The sequence below is a fragment of the Gorilla gorilla genome, chromosome 11, assembly GCF_029281585.2.
Source record: "Gorilla gorilla gorilla isolate KB3781 chromosome 11, NHGRI_mGorGor1-v2.1_pri, whole genome shotgun sequence".
NCBI classification, from domain to species: Eukaryota; Metazoa; Chordata; class Mammalia; order Primates; family Hominidae; genus Gorilla; species Gorilla gorilla.
The window spans coordinates 103,919,958-103,945,657 of NC_073235.2; the positions used below are offsets into that span (position 1 = coordinate 103,919,958).

The 25,700-nt window shown below is 39.6% G+C and overlaps 1 protein-coding gene across 9 annotated transcripts in view; it reads right to left on the bottom strand.

The window, feature by feature from the left end:
- Positions 1 to 25,700, bottom strand: part of FLACC1 (flagellum associated containing coiled-coil domains 1) — a 78,280-nt gene that overhangs the window by 21,054 nt on the left and 31,526 nt on the right. For all 9 annotated transcript variants that reach the window (XR_010129673.1, XM_055379399.2, XM_019022112.3 and 6 more), the window contains 4 exons: positions 24,118 to 24,215; positions 23,852 to 23,904; positions 2,533 to 2,632; positions 901 to 1,004 (listed from right to left, as the gene is read on the bottom strand). Coding sequence is in view for 8 of the 9 variants with exons in the window: in XM_055379399.2 (XP_055235374.1) it covers positions 901 to 1,004; positions 2,533 to 2,632; positions 23,852 to 23,904; positions 24,118 to 24,215 (355 nt within the window). In the remaining variant the exon portion in view is untranslated. The remainder of the gene's footprint in view (positions 1 to 900; positions 1,005 to 2,532; positions 2,633 to 23,851; positions 23,905 to 24,117; positions 24,216 to 25,700) is intronic.

Here is a 25,700-nt window from a genome sequence, read left to right on the forward strand (position 1 = left end):
AGGCAATGATTTTATAGAGAGGACACAAAAATCTGTAACCATAAAAGTAAAAAAATGATCATTGCCTTTCATCAAAACGTAAAGCTTCTGTATATCAAAATATATCATTAATAAAATGAAGAGGCAAACCACAGGCTGACAGACAATATTTACAACATGTATATCTGGCAAAAAAAACTTGTATCCACAATATAAAAGTACTCCTACATATCAAAAATAAAAATGTAAGCACCTCCTACTTTTTCAAATGGGAAAAGACTTGAACAGGCACTTTATGGAAGAACATATATGAATGGACCAATAAGCATATGAGAAAATGCCCAACATAATTAGTCATCAGGGAAACTAAAACCATAATGAAGTACCACTTCATGCCCACTGGAATGGCCAAAATTAAAGGACTAGCAAAACTAATTGTTGTGGAGGATATACAGCAACTAGAATTCCAATATATCTAAGATGCAAGAAAAAAATGGTACAACTACTTTGGAAAATAGTTTTGGCAAGTTCCCATAAAGTTAAACCTGTACCTGCCCTAGCGCCCAGTAATAGCACTACAGCTATAACAGCTACAGTGAGGAATGAAAAGGATATTCAGAGATGGGATTTTGGCAAAATAAGGAATTTCAGTTTCTGCATGTTTAGCATTCTGCTATTTCCAGTTAAGTAAAATTTTTGTTCTAAGAACCCTTTGATAAGACTGTCTAGCCTGTGGGAAGATTGTCCAGCTAAAGGACAGCAAGACTGTCAGTCTATTTGCATACATTTCCAGAAAGCTGGGAGAGGAGGATTATGCCCAGAAAGACAAAAAGATCACCTAATTATGGAGGCACATCTGGGGACTTGGGTGTACCACCTGGACTACCCATTCAATCACCAAGGTGCTTTGGGCTGAGTTACCTCCTTCTCTTGAATGAAGTTCTCAAAGACAGCACTGCAGGATTCATTTATTTTCTTATCTTCTTCTCCTGACTCCAATTCGAATTTTTTGGTCATCTTTTTTTCTGTGGAAGTGACAGGAAAGCACATATATGTGTAAAGATGGGAAAAGCAGGTGCAATGATAAACCCAGAATATCTAAAGATAAAAGCAATTCCAGACTGTGTCAGACTCAAGGTCATTGCAGCCTGGTGTTCGGCCTCTGACACTCACCTGAAGGTGCTTGAGGGTGAGGTAAGCACGGTGGTTGTCCTCAATCACATTAGTCATATGGGATTTACCACCAACATCTCTGGTTCTTTTGTGTGTAGTTCATTTTGAATCTGTTGCTTTTTATTTTGTCCATTCCCTCTGCTGACATAACCACTATGCTATCATGGATATCCTTATCTTAAAATAAAGCTCTTGGCTAACATTACTTTGCCAGCAATAAAATTCATCCTGTACTTAGTGCTGGGGTAGAGGTAGGCTTCAGCTCTTTTCCTGGGCAGGAAACCTGCCAGTAGAGCCCCAGTATCAAACAAGAGGAAGGAGGGGTGGAGGGAAACACAGATTTCAGTGTTGCAATTCTGGGGATGGACAGGGAGTCTCTGGTCTGACAGCGTAAGCCTCTGACTGAGCTGGATGGTGAGCAGCTGAATTCTGGTCTTCCAAAACTGGCGGTTACATCTTTACTTAGACTTTGGCAACATGGGATGAGAGTTGTATGAGTAGCTAGAATCTGGGATATGACTTGGGTTCTATTGCACTAGAATTCTAGGTAAAGCCCCAGACAGGAGCAGCTCCCCCTCCCGTTCCCCAGCCTTAACTCCGGGGTCTTCATATTACCTTCTGGCAGTCCAGAGTGCCCACCAGAATGTGAATTAATTTTCCCATGGCGTATCTGCATTTAAATGAGTAATTTGTTAAAATCAACTAAATCTGAAATAAATGTGGTTGGCGTGGAATGTGGAATAGGTCTGTAGAGGTCCCACTCCTACCTCAACTAGTCTTCTAGGCCTGGAGTAGTCTCTACAAATTCTCTTCTTTTTTCCTTTTATGAACCAGTTCAATGGTGGTGGGAGGTACACCTATAGAATACTTTGTATGGTGCAAGCTCTGTGTTAATTGTTGGAAATATTAAAAATATTTACCAAGTGTGACTTCCTTCTGGAAGACGTGGGAATATAGAAGCTCTTAGTATAATGGATTGTGTTGTTCCTATCTGCCCCCTGCCCACATGCAAGTGAACATTTCACATTCTAACTAAAGAACTCTTGGAACTTTGGGTTCATCTGTTTCTAGATAATAAGTCTGCACTCCCTACAAGGATTCTAACATTTGTTCCAGCCATCATGGGCAAACTTGGACCAAATGAGTTTCAGAAGGTACAGGCTTAGACTCTCTTAGATCAGATGCCTGAACTTCAAAAAAGACCCTACCCTTGTTGTCATTTTGCTTTCATGAAAACTCTGGGCACCTTCCATTCAGGTATCTAGCATGTGGCCCTTCACCCTTGGTAAGCCCAAGGCCACCTTCCTCAAGTCAAGACCAAACTTCATGGCAGTTTTTTAATGCACTTGTCATCAAAAAAGCTAGAGTTTCTGTACTCACTTTGCTGTAGCAGGATATTTTCTCGCTCGAACTTCTCATCCTTCTTCCATTTCGCCTTCTGTTTTGACCACTTCTCTTCCATTTCATCATAAATACTGTCCTGGGAAGGTACAAAGGCACCATGAAGAAAAGAGTCCTAAAATGAAGGTGACCTGGAGAGGCTGTAAAACTCAACTCAAGGAGGACTCCTCTTGGCATTGCACAGTGGCCAGGGCCCATCACCATGTTCTGTGCATCTTCCCTCACTGAGTGGGCCCTCACTGAGTGGGCCCTCACTGAGTGGGTCCTCCATGGGTGACTGGTGAGAAGTAAATTCCAGCCCAGCCCAACAGAGAGCTTATGGAACCCAAAGGTCAAGGGCAAACTATGCACAGTGTTTGCCCCACTAGAACTGAGCTTCCTTTGAAGACAGGTAGAGTTCTCCATGTTGAAGGATCATATGTCAGCTCCCCCTAAATCACAAATCCCTCTTCAATAGCACAAGAAGAAAGGAGGCCGGGCGCAGTGGCTCACACCTGTAATCCCAGCACTTTGGGAGGTGAAGGCAGGCAGATCACAAGGTCAAGAGGTCGAGACCATCCTGGCCAACATGGTGAAACCCTGTCTCTACTAAAAATACAAAAATTAGCTGGGCGTGGTGGCACACACCTGTAGTCCCAGCTACTTGGGAGGCTGAGGCAGGAGACTCGCTTGAACCTAGAAGGCAGAGGTTGCAGTGAGCCGAGATCACGCCACTGCACTCCAGCCTGGTGACAGAGTGAGACTCCATCTCAAAAAAAAAAAAAAAAAAAAGAAGAAAGGAAATGCCTATTAGTTAATTTGAACACTTAGAAAATAAGGGGATGTTTTTCAGAGAATGTCCACTTTTTCTCAGCAAATCTAACATTCTTTTGTGGTTGAGGTTAAATAAGCCTAATCTAATACCAATACTGTTGCTTGGCTCAGATTTCATGAACATGGAATCCTAGGAGGGGGAAGGCCCTGGACCTGGATGACACTAGTAGGGTCCAAGGACGCTGACTGCCTTATTTTTCAGGTTAGCAGAAGGATTCACACCCGACCTATTCTATTTACCACTCACACGTCTTAGGCTCTGCTCTATGATGTTTTCCTTGAATATACCAAGGAGTATCTTAAAAAAATGAGTTTTAGACACAGGCTCAAAACTGAAATTGTAAGTGGTAAATAGAACTTTAGAGGTGGTACTGGTGTTTAACTTTTGATAGAGCGACCAAGTGTCCTTGTCTGCCTGACACTTAGGGGTTTCCTGGGACTCTGGACTCTCAGTGCTAAAACCTGGAAAGTCTCAGGCCAACTAGAACTATACTAGTTGGTCACTATACTTCACAATTAAACAGGATGAAGGCTTGAGGCTTCAGTCCTTTCCCGCCCCACTAGCCATCTCTTAACTCTCTTCATCTACCTAGTAAGAATCATGCCCTAACTTTGTTTTCCTGGGCCTTCATCAAATGAGCTGATTAAATGGATGGGTTTTATTCTGAGATGACGGGAGCACTCCATGCTTTGCTTGTGGCAGTGCAGAGTGATACATTCTTTTTGGATGGCAATTTGGCCATATATATTAAAGGCCTTAAAAATGTTCATTCCAAAACAAGAACAAACTAACCCCAAAGCTAGGAGAAGAAAAGAAATAACTAAAATCAGAACGGAACTGAATGGAATCAAGATTCAAAAATCCATACAAAGAATCAATGAAACAAAAAGTTGGATCTTTGAAAGGAAATGCAAGACCGATAGAGTGCTAGCTACATTAGCAAAGAAAAAAACGACGATCCAAATAAGCACATTTAGAAAGGACAAAGGTGACATTACAACTAATCCCACAGAAATATAAAAGATCCTCAGAGATCATTATGAACATCTCTATGCATACAAACAAGAAAATCTAGAGGAAATGGATAAATTCCTGGAAATACAACCTCCAAAGATTGAATCAAGAAGCAATTGAAACCCCAAATAGACAATATTGAGTTTTGAAATTGATTCAGTAATAAAATAATCTAACACTAAAAAAAAAAAAATCCTGGGACCAGAAAGATTCACAGCCAAATTCTACCAAAAGTACAAAGAAGAACTGGTACCAATTCTACTGAAACTATTCCAAAAAAATGAGGAGGAGGGACTCCTCCCTAACTTATTCTATGAAGCCGGCATTATCCTTATACCAAAACCTGGCAAAGACAAAAAAGAAACTACAGGCCAATATCCCTATGAACATAGACTGAAAAAAATGCTCAACAAAATACTTGCAAATTGAATCCAGCTACACATGAAAAAGTTAATTCACGGCCAGGCATGGTGGCTCATACTTGTTATCCCAGCACTATGGGAGGTTGAGTCAGGAGAATTGCTTGAGCCCAGGAGTTTGAGCAACATGATATGAGACCCCACATGTACAGAAAAAATAAAAAATTAGCTGGGTGTAGTGGTCCCAGCTATTTAGGAGGCTGAGGTGTGAGGATCACTCCAGCCCAGGAAGTTGAGGCTTCAATGAGCTGTGATTGTGCCGCTGCACTCCAGCCCAGGTGACAGAATGAGACACTGACTCAAAAAAAAAAAAAAAAGTTAATTCACCATGATCAAGTAGGCTTCATTCTCACAATGCAAGGTTGGTTCAACATATGTGAATCCATAAATGTGATTCACCACATAAACAGAATTAGAAAGAAAACCCATATGATCATCTCAATAGACATGGAAAAAGCCTTTGATAAAATCCAACATCCCTTCATGATAAAAACTCTCAGCAAATTAGGTTATCAAAGGAACTTACTTCAAAATAATAAGAGCCATCTATGACAAACCCACAGCCAAAATCCTACTGAATGGGCAAAAGCTGGAAGCATTACCCTTGAGAACTAGCACAAGACAAGGATGCCCACTCTCACCTCTCTTATTCAACATAGCACTGGAAGTACTAGCCAGAGCCATTAGGCAAGAGAAAGAAATAAAAGGCATCCAAATAGGAAAAGAAGAAGTCAAATTTTTCTGTTCACTGATAACATAATTGCATACCTAGAAAACTTTAAAGAATCTGCCAAAAGGCTCCTGGAACTGATAAACAAGTTCAGTAAAGTTTCAGGACACAAAATCAATGTACAAAAAATCAGTAGCATTTCTATACACCAATAATGTCCAAGGTGAGAGCCAAATCAAGAACGTAATCCCATTCACAATAGACACAAAAAGAATAAAATCCCTAAAAATATAGCTAACCAAGGAGGTAAAAGGAGAACTATAAATTGCTGCTGAAAGAAATCAGAGACAACACAAACAAATGGAAAAACATTCCATGCTCATGGATTAGAAGAGTCAATATCATTAAGATGGCCACACTACTTGAAGCAATTAAGAGATTAAATGCTATTCCTGTCAAACTACCAACATCATTTTTCACAGAATTAGAAAAAAATTATTGTAAAATTCATATGGAACCAAAAAAGAGCCTAAATAGCCAAAGCAATCCTAAGCAAAAAGAACAAAGCTGGAGGCATCTCATTACCTGACTTCAAAATATACTATTAATATAAGGCTACAGAGATGGTGGACGGGAGGCAGGACTAGACTGCAGCTCCCACTTGGACGGACAGAGCAGCATGTGGAGCCTTGCATCGTGAACTTTTGCTCCAGAACTACTGCAGGAATAATTCAGGAAAGCCATGAGAATCCACAGACCCTCTGAAGGAAGTGTATTGCTCCCGCAGGACCCGGGAGATGCCCCAAATACGGTGAGTGCCCAAACTGTGGAAGTAGGAAAGGGGGATTGTCCACCTTCAAACACACAACCTCACTGGGGAACCTGAAGGTCGAGATCATGGGAGAAGATTCTGACCTTACCTGGAGCTGAGTCAATTTAGAGAACCAAGTGAAATACAGGGGTAAAGGAAGTAGCAGGAAAAGCCCTGTGGGCTCTCTGGGTTCCCAGGGAAGCCATTTCTGACTTGTCTCACAGGGCTACCTGGGGAGGACTGCCAGAGGAACTCAGAAAACATCACAGGGAGAAGGAAAACTCCAGCTGAATTTTGTAACAATTCCAACTGAATAGGAAATCTCCTGGACAGAACTTGGGGGAAGGCATGAATCTGGTGTGCAGACTCCACAGGCAGGGAAGCACAAAAGCACTACTTGCTTTTGCAGCTGGGAGGCTGGTAGCCTGGGGCAAGTTCTCAGTCCTGTTTGCCCACTGCCTGGAAACAGACTTGGTACTACTGGGTTGGGGGCATGGTGGGAATGAGATTGATCTTCTGGGTTTCGTGGGAGCTGGGTGAGGTCTGTGACTGCCAGTTTTCCCCTACTTCCCTGACAACCTGCACGACACAGCAGAGGTAGCCATAATCCTCCTGGGAACATAATTCCATTTACGTGGGAACCACACCTCCATCCCCACAGCAGCTGCAGCAAGACTCGCCCAAGAAGAGTCTGAGCTCAGACACGCCTAGCCCTGCCCCGACCTGATGGTCCTTTCCTACTCACCCTGGTAGCTGAAGACAAAGGGCATATACTCTTGGGAGTTCTAGGGCCCCACCCACTGCCTGATCCTCCCCATACTACCACAGCTGATGCTGTCTTGAAAGTGTCATCTCCCGGCAGGAGGCCAACCAGCACAAAAATAGTGCATTAAATGACCAAAACTAAGGACACTCACAGAGTCCATCTCACTCCCCTGCTACCTCTACCAGAGCAGGTACTGGTATCCACAGCTGAGAGACCCACAGATGGTTCACATCACAGGACTCTGTGCAGACAACCCCCAATACCAGCCTGGAACCTGGTAGGACTGCTGGATGTCTAGATCCTAAAAAGAGATAACAATCACTACAGCTCGGGCTCTCAGGAAGCCACATCCCTAGGAAAAGGGGGAGAGTACTACATCAAGAGAACACCCCATAGGACAAAAGAATCTGAACAACAGCCTTGAGCCCTAGATCTTCCCTCTGACAGAACCTACCCAAATGAGAAGGAACAAGAAAACCAACTCTGGTAATATGAAAAAACAAGGTTCTTTAACATCCCCCACAAAATCACACTAGCTTACCAGATGTGGATCTAAACCAAGAAGAAACACCTGATCTACCTGACAAAGAATTCAGAAGGTCAGTTATTAAGCTCATCAAGGAAGCAACAGAGAAAGGCAAAGCCCAATTTAAGGAAATCAACAAAAATGATACAAGAAATGAGGGGAGAAATCTTCAATGAAATAACATAAATAAAAAACAAAACTTCAGGAAACAATGGACACACTTATAAAAATGCAAAATGCTCTGGTACGTCTCAGCAATAGAATTGAGCAAGCACAAGAAAGAACTCAGAGCCTGAAGACAAGGTTCTTGAATTAACCCAATCCAACAAAGACAAAGAAAAAAGAATAAGAAAATATGAACAAAGCCTCCAAGAAGTCTGGGATGTTAAATGACCAAATGTAAAAATAATTGGTGTTCCTGAGGAAGAAGAGAAATCTAAAAGTTTGGAAACACATTTGGGCAATAATCGAGGGAAACTTCCCCACCCTTGCTAGAGACCTAGATATCCAAATACAAGAAGCTCAAAGAACACTTGAGAAATTTATCACAAAAAGATCATAGCCTAGGCACATTGTCATCAGGTTATCTAAAGTTAAGATGAAGGAAAGAATCTTAAGAGCTGTGAGGCAAAAGCACCAGGTAACCTGTAAAGGAAAACCTATCAGACTAACAGCAGATTTCTCAGCAGAAACCTTACAAGCAAGAAAGGATTGGGGCCCTATCTTCAGCCTCCTTAAACAAAACAATTATCAGCCAAGAATTTTGTACCAAGCAAAACTAAGCTTCATAAATGAAGGAAATATACAGTCTTTTTCAGACAAACAAATGCTAAAAGAACTTGCCACTACCAAGGCAGCACTACAAAAACTGCTAAAACAGAACCTCTTTAAAGCATAAATCTCACAGGACCTATAATACAAAAAAAAGCAAAAACAAAAACAAAAAGAAAAAAACCCAAGGCATACAGGAAACAAATAGCACAATGAATGGAATGGTACCTCACATCTCAATACTAACATTGAATATAAATGGCCTAAATGCTCTACTTAAAAGATACAGAATTGCTGAATGGGTAAGAATTCGCCAATCAACTATCTGCTGCCTTCAGTTGACTCACCTAACACATAAGAACTCATAAACTTAAGGAAAGGGGTGGAAAAAGACATTCCATGCAAATGGACACCAAAAGCGAGCAGGAGTAGCTATTCTTACATCAGACAAGACAAACTTTAAAGCAACAGCAGTTAAAAAAGACAAAGAGGGACATTATATAATGGTAAAAGGCCTTCTCCAACAGGAAGATATCACAATCCTAAATATATATGCACCTAACACTGGAGCTCCCAAATTTATAAAACAATTACTCCTAGACCTAAAAAATGAGATAGACAGCAACACAATGATAGTGGCGGACTTCATTACTCCACTGACAGCACTAGACAGGTCAAGAAGACAGAAAGTTAACAAAGAAACAATAGATTTAAAATATACCCTGGAACAAATGGACTTAAGAGATATTTACAGAACATTCTATCCAACAACCCCAGAATATACATTTATTCAACAGCACATGGAACTTTCTCCCAGATAGACCATATGATAGGCCACAAAACAAGCCTCAATAAATTTAAAATTGAAATTATATCAAGCATTCTCTCAGACCACAGTAGAATAAAACTGGAAATCAACTCCAAAAGGAATGTTCAAAACCATGCAAATACATGGAAATTAAATAACCTGTTCCTGAATGATTATTGAGTCAACAATGAAATCAAGATGGAAATTTAAAAAAATTCTTCAAACTGAATGACAACAGTGACATAAAACCTATCAAAACCTCTGGGATACAGCAAAGGCAGTGCAAAGAGGAAAGCTAAAAGCCCTAAACACTTATATAAAAAAGTCTGAAAGAGCAAAAACAGACAATATAAGGTCACACCTCAAGGAACAAGAGAAACAAGAACAAACCAAACACAAACCCAGCAGAAGAAAGGAAATAACAAAGATCAGAGCAGAACTGAATGAAATCAAACAAACAAACAAACAAAAAATACAAAAGATAAATGAAACAAAAAGCTGTTTCTTTGAAAAGATAAATAAAATTGATAGATCATTAGCAAGATTAACCAAGAAGAGAGAAAATCCAAATAAGCTTAATTAGAAATGAAAAGGGAGATATTACAACTGACACCACAGAAATACAAGAGATCATTCAAGGCTACTGTGAACACCTTTACGTGCATAAACTAGAAAACCTAGAGGAGACAGATAAATTCCTGGAAAGATACAACCCTCCTAGCTTAAATCAGGAAGAATGAGATACCCTGAACAGACCAATAACAAGCAGTGAGATTGGAATGATAATTAAAAAATTACCTACACAAAAAAGTCCAGGACTAGATGGATTCACAGCAGAACTCTACCAGACATTCAAAGAAGGATTGGTACCAATCCTATTAACACTATTCCACAAGATAAAGAGGGAAACCTCCCTAAATCATTGTATGAAGCCAGTATCACCCTAATACTAAAAACAGGAAAAGACATAACCAAAAAAGAAAACTACAGACCAATATCCTTGATGAACACAGATGCAAAAATCCTTAACAAAATACTGGCTAACTGAATCCAACAACATATCAAAAAGATAATCCACCATAATCAAGTGGGTTTCATACCAGGGATATAGGCTTAACATACTCAAGTCAATAAATGTGATACACAATATAAAAAGAATTAAAAATAAAAATCACATGATCATTTCAATAGATGCGGAAAAAGCATTTGACAAAATCCAGCATGCTTTATGATTAAAACTCTCAGCAAAACTAGCATACAAGGGCCATACCTCAATGTAATAAAAGCCGTCTATGACAAACCCACAGCCAAAATCATACTGAATGGGGAAAAGTTGGAAGCATTCCCACTGAGGACTGGAACATGACAAGGATGCCCACTCTCACCACTCCTCTTCAACATAGTACTGGAAGTCCTAGCCAGAGCAATCAGACAAGAGAGAGAAATAAAGGGCACCCAAATCAGTAAAGAGGAAGTCAAACTATTGCTGTTTGCTGATGATATAATTGTATACCTACAAAACCCTAAAGATTCCTCCAAAAAGCTCCTAGAACTGATAAAAGAATTCAGTAAAGTTTCCAGATACAAAATTAATGTGCACAAATCAGTAGCTCTGCTATACACTGACAGCGACTAAGGTGAAAATCAAATCAAGAACTCAACCCCTTTTACAATAGCTGCAAAAGAAAAATAAAATGTTTGGACTATACCTAACCAAGGAGGTGTAAGACCTGTACAAGGAAAACTATAAAACACTGCTAAAGAAATCATAGATGACACAAACAAATGGAAACACATCCCATGCTCACTGATGGGTAGAATCAATATTGTGAAAAAGATCATACTGCCAAAAGCAATCTACAAATTTAATGCAATTCCCATCAAAATACCACCATCGTTTTTCACAGAACTAGAAAAAAAAATCCTTAAATCCATATGGAACCAACAAAGAACCCACATAGCCAAAGCAAGACTAAGCAAAACAAAACAAAGCAAAACAAGCAAACAAAAAATCAAAAAGCAAAAAACCCATCAAATCTGGAGGCATCACATTACCTGATTTCAAACTATATTATATGGCCATAGTCACCAAAACAGCATGGTACTGGTATAAATATAGGCACATAGACCAATGGAACAGAATAGTGAACTCAGAAATAAACCCAAATACTTACAGCCAACTGATCTTTGACTAAGCAAACACAAATATAAAGTGGGGAAAGCACATCTTATTCAACAAATGGTGCTGGGATAATTGGCTAGCCACATGTAGGAGAATGAAACTGGATCCTCATCTCTCATCTTACACAAAAATAAACTCAAGATGGATCAAGGACTTAAATCTAAGACCTGAAAATATAAAAATTCTAGAAGGTAACATCAGAAAAACCCTTCTAGACATTGGCTTAGGCAAGGATTTCATTACCAAGAACACAAAAGCAAATGTAATAAAAACAAAGATAAACGGCTGGGACTTAATTAAACTAAAGAGCTTTTGCATGGCAAAAAGAACAGTCATCAGAGCAAACAGACAACCCACAGAGTGGGAGAAAATCTTCACAATCTATACATCTGACAAAGGACTAATATCCAGAATCTACAACAAACTAAAACAAATTAGTAAGAAAAAACAAATAACCCATCAAAAAGTGGGCTAAGGACATGAATAGACAATTCTCAAAAGAAGATATACAAATGGCCAACAAACATATGAAAAAGTGCTCAACATCACTAATGATCAGGGAAATGCAAATCAAAACCACAATGAGATACCACCTTACTCCTACAAGAATGGCCATAATCAAAAAATAAAAAAAATAATACATGTTGGCATGGATGTGGTGAACAGAGAACACTTCCACACTGCTGGTGGGAATGTAAACTAGTACAACCGCTATGGAAAACAGCATAGAGATTCTTTAAAGAACTAAAAGTAGAACTATCATTTGATTCGGAAATTCCATATATATATGATAGAATACTACTCAGTCATAAAAAGTAATGAATTAATGGCATCAACACAACTTGGATGAGATTGGAGACTTATTCTAAGTGAAGTAACTCAGGAATGGAAAACCAAACATCGTATGTTCTCACTCATAAGTGGAAGCTAAGCTATGAGGATGCAAAGGCATAAGAATAACACAATGGATTTTGGGGACTCAGGGGGAAAGAGTGGGAAGGGGGTGAGGGATAAAAGACTACAAATTGAGTGCAGTGTATACTGCTCGGGTGATGGGCACACCAAAATCTCACAAATCACCACTAAAGTACTTATTCATGTAACCAAACACCTCCTGTTTCCTAATAACCCATAGAAATAAAAAAATTTAAAAAAATATAAGGCTACAGTAACCAAAACAGCTTGGTACTGATACAAAAACAGACACATATAGATCAATGGAACAGAATAGCAAACTCAGAAATAAAGCTGCACACCTACATCCATCTGATCTTCAACAAAGTAGACAAAAACAAGTGGTGGGGAAAGAGTTCCCTATTCAATAAATGATGCTGGGATAGCTGGCTAGCCATATGCAGAAAAATAAAACTGGACCCCTACCTTTCACCATATACAAAAATCAACCCAAGATGCCTTAAAGATTTAAACATAAGAACTCAAACTCTAAGAATCCTAGAAGAAAATCTAGGAAACACCATTCTGAACATTGGCCTTGGGAAAGAATTTATGACTAAGTCCTCAAAAGCAACTGCAACAAAAACAAAAATTGACAAGTGGGACCTAATTAAACTAAAGAGCTTCTGCACAGCAAAAAAACCCATCAACAAAGTAAACAGGCAACCTACAAAAAAAAGAGAAAATATTCACAAACTATCCATCTGACAAATATCTAATATCCAGAATCTATAAGTAACTTAAACAATTGAACAAGCAAAAAACAACCCCATTAAAAAGTGGGCAAAAGACATGAACAGACACTTCTCAAAAGAAGACAGAAGTTTGTTTGTGTTTTTCCAAAATGGCAGATTAGCGGCATTGCTAGCATACTTCTCCCACTTGGAAAAACAAAATAGTTGTAGAGATTCACACTGAACTTTTTTCAAGGAGCAATGCAGAAACTGAACAGGAAAACCAAAGGAATCTACAGACCCTTTGAAGGAAGCAGGAGGCTGCAGGTTACACTGTGAATCAGGCAAAGGGCTGTGAGTTCCCAGAGTGTGAGAAGGGGGACTCACCCTACATTACTCCTGGAATACACACCCCCACTGTGGACCCTGAAAGTCCAGACCATGGGAGAAGGCCCTAACCCTATACAGCACAGGTACTGACTTGGGGAGGGATGTGGAATATAAAAGTGGGAGCAGTGGCAGGAAGATTCTTGCACACACTCCCAGATTTCAGCATGGACAGAGGGAAGCCATTTCTTACTGTTCCTCACAGGGAACCCTGTGGAGGACAGCCAAAAAGTTCAGGCAGTGGTCGCAGGTTGAAAGAAGCCTCCAACTGGGTTTCATGATATAACCTTAGGTGGGGATGAACTCCCTTGGCCAGGGCCAGGGTGGAGGAGAGTGAAAAGTGGGCTGCAGCCATGAGTGCAGGAGCTGCCAGTGCAGGAACTGGGTGCCTGGCTTTGCAGTGGACAGGGAGGGGCTCGGCCTGAAAGCCGTGATTGCTATCTCTGTAGGGAACGTATATGACTCGGGACAGTTGCAAGTTCTGAGTGCAGGCTAACTGGAAATTAGCTTTCTGCTGCCAGTGGAACACTGTGGGAGTGCATCTGTCTTGCCAAGTGCATGGGATCTGTGTGGGGCTCACAGCCACCTGCTTCTCCCCACTCTGAACAAACCCTTCTGTGTGGCAAAGCCAGCAACACTGCCTCTTGGAACATCAACCCAGTGGCCTGAGAACCACTCCCATCCCCTGGCTTCCACAGGGGCTGCTGCTTGCCCTGCACAGGGAGACTCAGAGCGCAAGCCCACCTGAACCAACCCTCACCCTGCTTTGCCCCGTCACCTGCCCTGGTAGTTTAACACAAAGGACAGAAACTCTTGGGGGCTATATAGCCCCACTCATTGCCTGAGAAACCAGAGTAACCCCTCTGGACAACATAAAGCAAGCAAAAGTCCTATTGCTACTATTGCAGCTGGTTCTCTTTTGCAAGCATCACCTCTTGGCTGGAGGCCAACCAACACAGTCCATTACAGCATCTCCTGGTAGAATAACAACGCACCTAGGAAGAAGATGGCTATGTAATCTCAGCTATCACCACTGCCTGCACCATTCTGGCTAACCAGGAGGTCCTGAGTTTGTCCACATGACCAGTTCATTACTACTAAAACCAGTGTTCGAGAAAGCCAACACACTAAGGCTATCAATAACCAAGGACTCTCACAGTCTATTACCCTGCCACGCCCATTAGAACTGGTGCTGCTACTCACTGTTGGGAGACTTGAAGAGAGGTCACATCACTGGATCCCTTGCAGATATTCCCTAGCACCAGCCTGGGGTGTGGTACCTTCACTGGACAGCTAGACCCAGAGACCCTGTTCCCTTAGGAGTGGGATCCCCCTGATCCTAGGGGAACAGGGAGTGCACCACATCAAGAGAACACCCTGTGGGAGAAAATAATCCAGACAGCAGGACTTAAGAACCAGATCTTTCTGCTAGTGGGAAGTTTCTTTCAGCAGAGGCACAGTTGCAGTGCTGGGCTCAGCAGGAAAAGTCTTCAGCTCTAACCCAACAGACAGACAACCCCCACACCCATTGTCTACCACTGCAGGCACAGTTGGAGCTTCTCCCATTGGAGCTCGGTGTGAGTGCAACTATAGACAGTCTTTCTGGAAGACATCAGGGTGACTGCATCCCCATAGGAGGGGCACCCTCTAGGTTCAAGCTTGTATGAGAGACGTTCACAATTTTTCTCTATTTGGAACATCAAAATTCCTGCAGATGAAAAGAGGTGCCTGTCTGGAGACGAAAAGCTGGAGCACTGAAACAGGAGTGTGTCTGAGAGGGATAACTTTCCTGCTAACCTGGCAGGGGAGCTGAGGTGGCTCCAACCCTTACCCCTGGTAAGACCTCATTGCAACTCACTCCTCCAGCCACCTCTGTCAAGGCTGAGACCTCTGCCCATCACTGGTTATTGCATTTACCCACCTGCTTTAGCCACAGCTGATTCCTACCCAGGGACACCTCCCCTACTGGCCTGAAGCTGGAACCATCAAACTAGTAAATAAAACACTGGAGAAAAGGCCGGGTGCAGTGGCTCATGCCTGTAATCCCAAAACTTTGGGAGGCTGAGGCGGGTGGATCACTTGAGGTCAGGGGTTCGAGACCAGCCCGGCCAATATGGTGAAACCCTGTCTCTACTAAAAATACAAAAATTAGTTGGGTGTGGTGGCAGGCACCTGTAATCCCAGCTACTTGGGAGGCTGAGGCACAAGAATCACTTGAACCCAGGAGGCGGAGATTGCAGTGAGATCATGACACTGCACTCCAGCCTGGGCAACAGAGTGAGATTCAGCCGAAAAAAAAAAAAAAAGAAAAAAAAAAACTGGACAAAAATACGTAAATAAAAAAGGGCATGCCACAGGGGAATGAGATAAGCTTTAAGAGACCTCTTATCATTACAGCCCCATAGGAGACAGTGATCTTGCTAATATACCAAGCACATTGCTACTACAACCAGCATCTAAGAAAGCCACATAAAAAAACTCTCTATAACCAAGGAACTATTACAGAGTCTTCACCCCTGGAAGCACCAAAAACCAAATTAGGCCATAATATGATAAGCATTAAAGTCACATCCTTAAGTGGAAAAAAGAAATTAAAAAACAAACACAAAAAGAAACACAGTCAAATCAAACATCAATTCAAGGATAATTAGAAGAAATAATCTACCCAAATGAGGAGGAACCAGAAAAGTAACTCTGGTAATATGAAAAAACAGGGTTCTATAACACCCTCAAAAGATAACACTAGCTCTCCAGCAATGGATCCAAAGCAGGATGAACTCTTTAAAATACCAGATAAAGAATTCAGAAGGTCAATTATTAAGCTACTCAAGGAGATTTCAGAGAAAGATGAAAACTATTATAAATTTAAAAAGCATTTCAGGATATGAATGAAAAATTTTCTAGAGATATAGGTATTATCAAGAAAAAACAGTAAGAATTTCTAGAAATGAAAGACACACTTAGGGAATACAAAATGCAGCAGAAAGCTTTAACAATAGACTAGAACAAGTAGAAGAAAGAATTTCAGAGCTTGAAGACAAGGTTTTTAAACTAACCCAATCAGACAAAAATAAAGAAAAAAGAATCAAAAGAAATGAACAAAGTCTTCAAGAAATATGGGATTATGTTAAACAGCCAAACCTAAGAATAACTGGTGTTCCAGAGGGAGAAGAGAAAATAACAAGTCTGGAAAACTTATTTCAGGGAATAATTGAGGAAAACCTTTCTGGCGTGGCTAGAGATCTAGATATCCAAATCCAAGAAGCTCAAAGAACTCCTGGGAAATTAATTGCAAAAAGATCTTCACCAACGCATATAGTCATCAGGCTATCTAAACTCAACATGAAGGAAATGATTCTAAGAGCAGTAAGACAAAAGCATCAGGTAAGCTATAAAGGAAAACCTATCTGAATAACAGCAGACTTCTCAGCAGAAACCTTACAAGCCAGAAGGTATTGGGGTCTTATCTTCAATCTCCTTAAACAGAAAAAAGTGTCAGCCAAGAATTCTGTACCCTGTAAAACTAGGTTTTGTAATTGAAGGAGAAATAAAAGTCATTTTCAGATAAACAAATGCTGAGGGAATTTGTCACTAGCAAACCAACACTACAAGAAATGCTACCAGCCTGGCCACACGGCAAAACCCTGTCTTTACTAAAAAATACAAAAATTAGCCAGGTGTGATTGTGCATGCTTGTAATCTCAGCTACTTGGGAGGCTGAGGCATGAGAATCTCTTGAACCCAGGCGACAGAGTTTGCAGTGAGCCAAGATTGCACCATTGCACTCCAGCCTGGGCAACAGAGCCAGACTCTATCAAAAAAAAAAAAAAAAAAAAAAAAGTAAGGAAGGAAGGAAGGAAAGAAAAGAAAGAAAGAAAGGTGGGCTAAAAGGAGTTTTAAACATTGAAACAAAAGCCAAATACGCACCAAAATAGAATCTCTTGAAAGCTTAAAACTCATGAAGTCTATAAAGCAATAACAGAATGAAAAAAGAAAAGCTATATACATAACAATTAACATGATGAAGAGAAGAGTACTTCACATCTCAATATTAATGTTGAATGTAAATGGCCTAAACGCTCCACTTAAAAAATACAGAATGACAGAATGGATAACAAAAATCACAATCCAAATATCTGCTGTCTTCAAGAGACTCACCTAACATGAAAGGATTCAAATAAACTCAAGGGAAAAGGGTGGAAAAAGATATTCCATGCAAATGGACACCAAAAGCAAGCAGGAGTAGCTATTCTTATATCAGACAAAACAAACTTCAAAGCAACAACAGTAAAACAAGACAAAGATGGTCAATATAATGATAAAAGGATCAATCCAAGAAGAAGATATTACAATCCTAAATTTACATGCATCTAACACTGGAGCTTGCAGATTCATAAAACAATTACTACTAGACCTAAGAAATGAGATAGACAGCAACACAGTAATGGTGGGATACTTTAATATACCACTGACAACACTAGACAAGTCTTTGAGACAGAAGGCCAACAGAGAAATAATGGACTTAAATGACAAATGGACATAACAGCTATTTACAGAACATTCTACCCAAGAACTGTAGAATGTATGTTCTTCTCATTGGTACATAGAACAGTCTCTAAGATAGGCCATATGATAGGTCACAAAACAAGTCTCAATAAATTTTTAAAAATTGAAATCCTATGAAGTATCTTCTCAGGCCATAGCAGAATAAAACTAAAAATCAATTTCAAAGGGAATCCTCAAAACTATACAGATACATGGAAATAAAATAATCCATTCCTGAATGATATCTGGGGTAAACAGTGAAATCAAGATGGAAATTTAAAAAATTTTTGAATTGAATGATAATGACACAAGTTATCAAAACCTCTGGGATAGGTGGGGTGCGGTGGCTCATGCCTGTAATTCTAGCACTTTGGGAGGCCAAACAGGTGGATCACTTAAGGCCAGGAGTTCGAGACCAGGCTGGCCAACATGGTGAAACCCCATCTTTACTAAAAATACAAAAATTAGCTGGGTGTGGTAGCAGGTGCCTGTAGTCTCAGTCTCAGCTACTTGGGAGGCTGAGGCACGAGAATTGCTTGAACTTGGGAGGCAGAGCTTGCAGTGAGCCAAGATAGTGCCACCGCACTCCAGCCTGGTTGACAGAGTGAGACTGTCTCAAAAAACTAAAAACTAAAAAAACCTCTGGGATACAGCAAAAGCAGTGCTAGGAAAGTTTAGTGCTAAACGCCTGCATCAAAAAGTCTGAAAGAGCACAAATTGACAATGTCACACTGCAAGGAACTGGAGAAACAAAAAAAACTAAGCCCAAAGATAGAAGAAAAGAAATAATGAACATCAGAGCAGAACTAACTGAAATTCAAACAAAAAATACAAAAAGATCAATGAAACAAAAAGCTGGTTCTTTGAAAAAATAAAATAGACTAGATTAGCCAAGAAAAGAAGAAAAGATTAAACAAGTAAAGAAGAGAGAGAAGATCTAAATAAGCTCAAGTAGAAATGAAATTGGAGACATTACAACCCACAGAACCACAGAGATACAAAAGATCACTTGAGGCTACTATGAACACCTTTTTGCATACAAACTGGAAAACCTAGAGGAAATAGACAAATTCCTGGAAACGTACAACTCTCCTGTATTAAATCAGGAAGAAACAGAAACCCTGAACAGGTGAATAACAAGCAGCAAGATTGAATCAGTAATTTCAAAATTGCCAAGAACAACAAAAAAAGCCCAGGACTAGATGGATTCACAGCTGAATTCCACCAGATGTTCAATGAAGAATTGGTACAATCCTACTGAAACAATTCCGAAAGATTGAGAAAGAGGGAATCCTCCCTAAATCATTCTATGCAGCCAGTATTGCCCTGATATCCAAATCAGGAAAGAACACAACAAATAAAAAAAACTACAGACCAATTTCACTGATGTTGAACATAGATGCAAAAATCCTCAACAAAATACTAGCTAACCAACCCCAATAGCACATCAAAAAGATAATTCAAGTGGATTTTGTCCCAGGGAGGCAGGGATGGTTTAACACACACAAGTCAATAAATGTGATACATCACATAAACAGAATTGAAAACAAAAAACACATGATCATCTCAATAGATTCAGAAAAAGCATTTAATAAAATCCAGCATCCTTCATAATTAAAACTCTTAACAAACTAGGCATAGAAGGGACCTACCTCAATAATAAAAGCCATATATGACAAACCCACAGCCAACATCATACTGAATGGAAAAAAGTTGAAAGCATTCCCCTTGAGAACCGCAACAAGACAAGATGGCCACCTTCACTTTCACCACTCTCATTCAACATAGTTCTGGAAGTCCTAGCTAGAGCAATTAGACAGGAGAAAGAAATAAAGGGCATCCAAATTGGAAAAGAAGAAGTCAAACTATTGCTGTTTGAAGATTATATAATTGTATACCTAGAAAATCCTAAAGACTCCTCCAAAGACTCTAAGATTTGATAAACGAATTCAGTAAAGTCTCAGTTTACAAAATCAGTGTACACATATCAGTAGCACTGCTATACGCTAACAACGACCAAGCAGAGAATCAAAAAAAGAACTGATACCCTTTTACAACAGCTACAAAAAAATAAAATACTTAGGAATGTACTTAACCAAGGAGGTGAAGGATCTCTACAAAGAGAACTATAAAACACAGCTGAAAGAAGTAATAGGTTATACAAACAAATGGAAATGCATTCTATGCTCATGGATTGGAAGAATCAACGTTGTGAAAATGACCATACTGCCCAAAGTAATCTTGCATTACAGATCCAGTGCAATTCCCATCAAAATATCAACATTATTTTTCACAGAATTAGAAAAAAAGTTCTAAAATTCATATGGAACCAAAAAAGAGCCAGAATAGCCAAAGCAATACTAAGCAAAAAGAACAAATCTGGAGGTATCACATTACTAGACTTCAGATTATACTACAAGGCTATAGTTACCAAAACAGCATGGTACTGGTATAAAAGTAGGCACATAGGCCAAGGAAACAGAATAGAAAACCCAGAAATGAAGCCAAATATGTACAGCCAACTTATCTTTGACAAAGCAAACAAAAACATAAATTGGGGAATGATACTTTATTTAATAAGTGGTGCTGGGAGAATGGGAAAGCCACATGTAGAAAAATGAAACTGGATCCATATTTCTCACCTTATACAAAAATCAACTCAAGATGGATCAAAGACTTAAATGTGAGACCCGAAACTATAAAAATTCTAGAAGACATTAGAAAAACTCTTCCAGTCATTGGCTTAGGCAAATAATTCATGACTAAGACCCCAAAAGCAAATGCAACAAAACCAAAAATAAATAAATAGAACCTAATTAAACTAAAAAGCTTCTATACAGCAAAAGAAATAATAAACAGACAACCCACAGAATGGGAGAAAATATTTGCAAACTATGCATCTGACAAAGGACTAGTAATCAAAATCTACAAGGAATTCAAACAAATCAGCAAGAAAAAAACAAATAATCCCATTAAAAAGTGGGCAAATGACATGAATAGATATTTCTCAAAAGAAGATATACAAATGGCCAACAAACATGAAAAAGTGCTCAATATCACTAATCGTCAGGGAAATGCAAATTAAAACCACAATGAGATACCACCTTACTCCTGCAAGAATGGTCATTATTAAAAAGTAAAAAAACAATATATTTTGGTGTGGATGTGGGGAAAAGGGAGCGCTTATATACTGCTGGTGGGAATGTAAATTAGTACAACCTTTTGGAAAACAGTATGGAGATTTCTTAAAGAGCTAAAAGTAGATTTACCATTCAATCTAGCAATCCCACTACTGGATCTCTACCAAAAGGAAAATGAGTCATTACAGAAAAAGACACTTGTACACGTATGTTTATAGCAGCACAATTCACAGTTGCAAAGATGTGGAACCAACCTAAGTGCCCGTTGACTAATGAGTGGATAAAGAAAATGTGGCATATATACACCATAGACTGCTACTCAGTCATTAAAAGGAATGAAATGTCTTTTGCAGCAACTTGGATGGAGCTGGAGGCCATTATTCTAAGCAAAGTAACACAGGAGTGGAAAACCAAAAACTGTATGATGTCACTTAAAAGTGGGAGCTAAGTCATGAATATGCAAAGGCATATTCATTAATGAACTTTAGAGACTCAGAAGGGGGAGGTGGGAGAGTGGCTTGTGATTTAAAAAAAAACAAACTACACATTAGGTACAATATACACTACTTAGATGATGGGTGCACTAAAGTCTCAGAATTCACCACTATATAATTCATCCAGGTAACAAAAAAACCATTTGTATCCCCAAAGCTATTGAAATAAAACTTTTTTTAAAACCCCAAAGTAAAAAAGTTGGAACAATTTTCTTTTCTTTTATATAATTTTTACATGTGTTAGCTTTAGGGTCAAATTTATTTCTTTTTTATTTTATTTATTTATATATATTTTTTGAGACAGAGTCTTGCTCTGTTGCCCAGGCTAGAGTGCAGTGGCACGATCTCGGCTCACTGCAACCTCTGCCTCCCAGGTTCAAGCGATTCTCCTGCCTCAGTTTCCTGAGTAGCTGGGATTACAGGTGCGTGCCACCATGTCCGACTAATTTTTGTATTTTCAGTAGAGACAGGGTTTTGCCATGTTGGCCAGGCTGGTCTCAAACTCCTGACCTCAGGTGATCTGCCTGCCTCGGCCTCCCAAAGTGCTGGGATTACAGGCATGAGCCACAGCACCGGCCTATGGTCAAATTTAAATGAGCTATTTTTGAATATAAACTTTGGATTTCTGAATAAAGATTTGATAAGTTAAAAATGGGCTGAAAACCTGTATTTTGAAATAAATTATAGAGCCCCAGAATTCTAGAACTAAATCTACAGTTTTTCAACATTCTAAATGGAATTTCTTCTTTTTCACTTCTTTTTTTAATGTCAGTTTAATTGAGTAAAATGTGCCCTTGTTCAGTATACATTTAATGTGTTTGACAAATGGATAGTTACAGAACTACCACTACATCTCCAGTAATTCTCTCCTGTCCCTTTGTAGTCAATCCCTTCCCCAATCCCAGTCCAGGCCATGGTAAATACTAATCTGCTTTTTGTCCTCCAATTTTTACTTTTTCCAATCATGTAAATATTTCTTGTCATAAATAGAATGTAATAGTGTGTAAAAAACAAGAAGACATACAGTGGTCAGAAAACATAAAAAATGCTTCATGTCACTAATCATCAGAGAAATGCAAATCAAAAACCATAATGAGATACCAGCCCACACACATTAGAATGGATATTATTAAAAAGCCAAAAAACAACAGATGCTGGTGAGGTTGGAGGAAAAAGGGAAAGCTTATACACCGTTGGTAGGAATGTAAATTAGTTCAGTGACGGTGGAAAGCAGCTTGGAAATTCTCAAAGAACTTAAAACAGAACTACCATTTGACTCAGCAATCCAATTACTGGGTATATATCCAAAAGAAAATAAATTTTTCTACCAAAAAGACACCTTCTCTTGTATGTTAATCACAGACAATTCACAATAGCAAAGACATGGAATCAACCTAAGTGCCCACTGACAGTGGACTGGATAAACAAAATGTGGTACATATACCATGGAATACTATGCAGCCATAAAAAAGAACAAAATCATGTCCTTCATAGAAACATGGATGGCTCTAGAGGCTATTATCCTAAAGCCAATTAACACAGGAACAGAAAACCAAGTGCCACGTGTTCTCGTAGACACTGGGGGCTATTGGGAGAGAGGAAGAGGGGGAAGGGTGGAATAACTATTGGGTACTATGCTCACCAGCTGGGTAATGAGATCATTCATATCCCAAACCTCAGCATCACACAATAACTTGTACATGTATCCCCTGAATCTAAAATGAAAGTTGACTTTTTTTAAAGTTCATTCCTTTTGACCAAGCACTCTACTTCTAGAATCAAAGATATTCAAAGTGGTATTATCTGTTACAGCAAGCAATTGGGAACAACTCAAATGCCCAATAATAGGGGAACAGTAAAATTTTAGAACCCAATGGCAATTTCATTAGGATAATATCAAGCCATTATAAAGGAGGGAAAAGTTTCTTATATGCTTGATAAAGAACATATAAAAAATATATAGATGTTATACAATATACAGTATGATCTCAACTGCAGTTCTAACAAAGTACAAATATTAACAGGGGTTGTCTTTGGGTGGTGATATTTCTTTTTGCTCCATTACAAAAAATGAGAAGCTATTACTTTTGTAATCACAAACATATTTTTCAGTAGTGCTCTTCAGGATTTGGGTGCCTGACTTGTCATGCATGGAAGCCATGGGGTTCATCCTCCCCCTGGGTGCAGCTAGTGCCACTTAGGTCTAAGGATGCTGGGAATCTCAGGACATTATTTTCTGGACAAAAGCTCTAGCTTTATCCCAATGTTAGCCAGGAATGAGCCTTCCTTCTCTTGTAATCCAACAGGGAGCTGTGTATCTCACCTGATACGTACGAAACATATTCTTCAAATACTTGTATTCTTTTCCCATCTCCTCTGGATAAAAGGAAAACAACAGGGTCATCATTAGTCTTCTGATATGCACATTTTCAAATTCAAATGTGAGTTCTTCTGCACACCTTCCCCACCCCAAACCCATCACCAAGGTAGTAAAACCTTTGTGTGCCTTGGAAATCACCCTAGAAGCTTATTAGAAATGCCATCGCCTGGACCTTCATCCAGGGTCATTCTCCCAGGTCCCAGCAGTACCTAGCTTCTCTTGGGCAGTCAACTTCTCTGCCTTCAAGGCTGCTTTGTAGTTGTTCTCCAACTCACTGAGTTCTGCTTCATGGGCCTCTTTGAGCTCCCTGTGGGACCCCAGGAGAAGGCCACAATCATTAGTAAAAAGAAGTCCAGAGCTGAGCTGTTACCCTGATCTGATCCTACCCTCCACCCTCCCACAGGAAGTGAGGTTCTCACTTTTTTATTTTTAAAATTTTTAAATCTTTTTTTTTTTTGAGTCAGGGTCTCCCTCTGTTGCCCAGAGTGAGTGTGGTGGCATGGTCACAGCTCACTGCAGCCTCAACCTCCCAGGCTCAAGTGATCTTCCCACCTTAGCCTCCCAAGTAGTTGGGAACACAGGCATGTGCCACCATGCTCATCTAATTTTTTAATTTTTTGTAGAGACGGGGTCTTGCTATGTCATCCAGGCTGGTTTCAAAATACTCCTGGACTCAAGCAATCCTCCTGCGTTGACCTCCCGAAGTGCTGGGATTACAGGCGTGAGCTACCATACTCAGCCTGGGGCCTTCACTTCCTGAAGCATTATCCTGGCATCTATCCAGAAAGGGTGAGGGGACCCTTTTCTACAATCATTGTTTTGAATGGAGCCAGCATGACCACAGATTCCCCTCTAATAGTCAGCACAGTCTTGTCTATAGCTTGCTTGGGAAACTATGGGCTGCATTGGCACCCAGGATAATTTTAGAACCCAAGTTCTCTCCAGCCTCCATTCCAGGAAGCAATGTTGGCAGTGTTTACGATGAGTATTAAAATGAGTCCATATGCGCTATCAAGCATGAAAAGACATGGAGGAATCTTTAAAGCATATTACTAAGTGAAGGAAGCCAATTTAAAAAGGCTACATAGGGTATGATTCCAACTATATGACATTCTGAAAAAGGTCAAACTATGGAGACAGTAAAGAGATCAGTGTTTGCCGGAGGTTAGGGGTGGGAGGTAGGATGAATAGGCAGAGCGAAGCAGATTTTTAGGGCAGTGAAACTATTCTGTTATGACACTAGAATAGTGGATACATGTCATTACACATTTGTCCAAACTCATTGAATGTACAGTACCAAGAGTGAACTCTAATGTCAACTATGAACTCTGGGTGATAATGATGTGTCAATATAGGTTCATTGATTATAACAAATGTTACCACTTTTGGGGATATTGATAATGGGGGAGGCTATGTGTGTGAGGGGGCAGTAAGTATATGGGAAATCTTTTATACTTTCCCCTCAATGTTGCTGTAAACCTAAAACTCTAAAACTACTCTAAAAAATAAAGTTTATAAATAAATGAATAAGTACATAAAAGTTTATGCCTCAGCTAAGAGTGCTGTCTCTCCACCAGGATTTCTTTTTTTAATTATAAATTGATAACTTATAATTATATATATTTATGGGGTAAAAAGTGATGTTATGATTTATGAATACAATGTGGAATAATGAAACCAAACTAGTTAACATAGTCATCACCTGAAATACTGTAAAGTTTTTTCTTTTTTTTTTTTTCAGATGTACTCTCTGGCTCTGTCCCCCAGGCTGGAGTGCAATGGCGCAATCTCG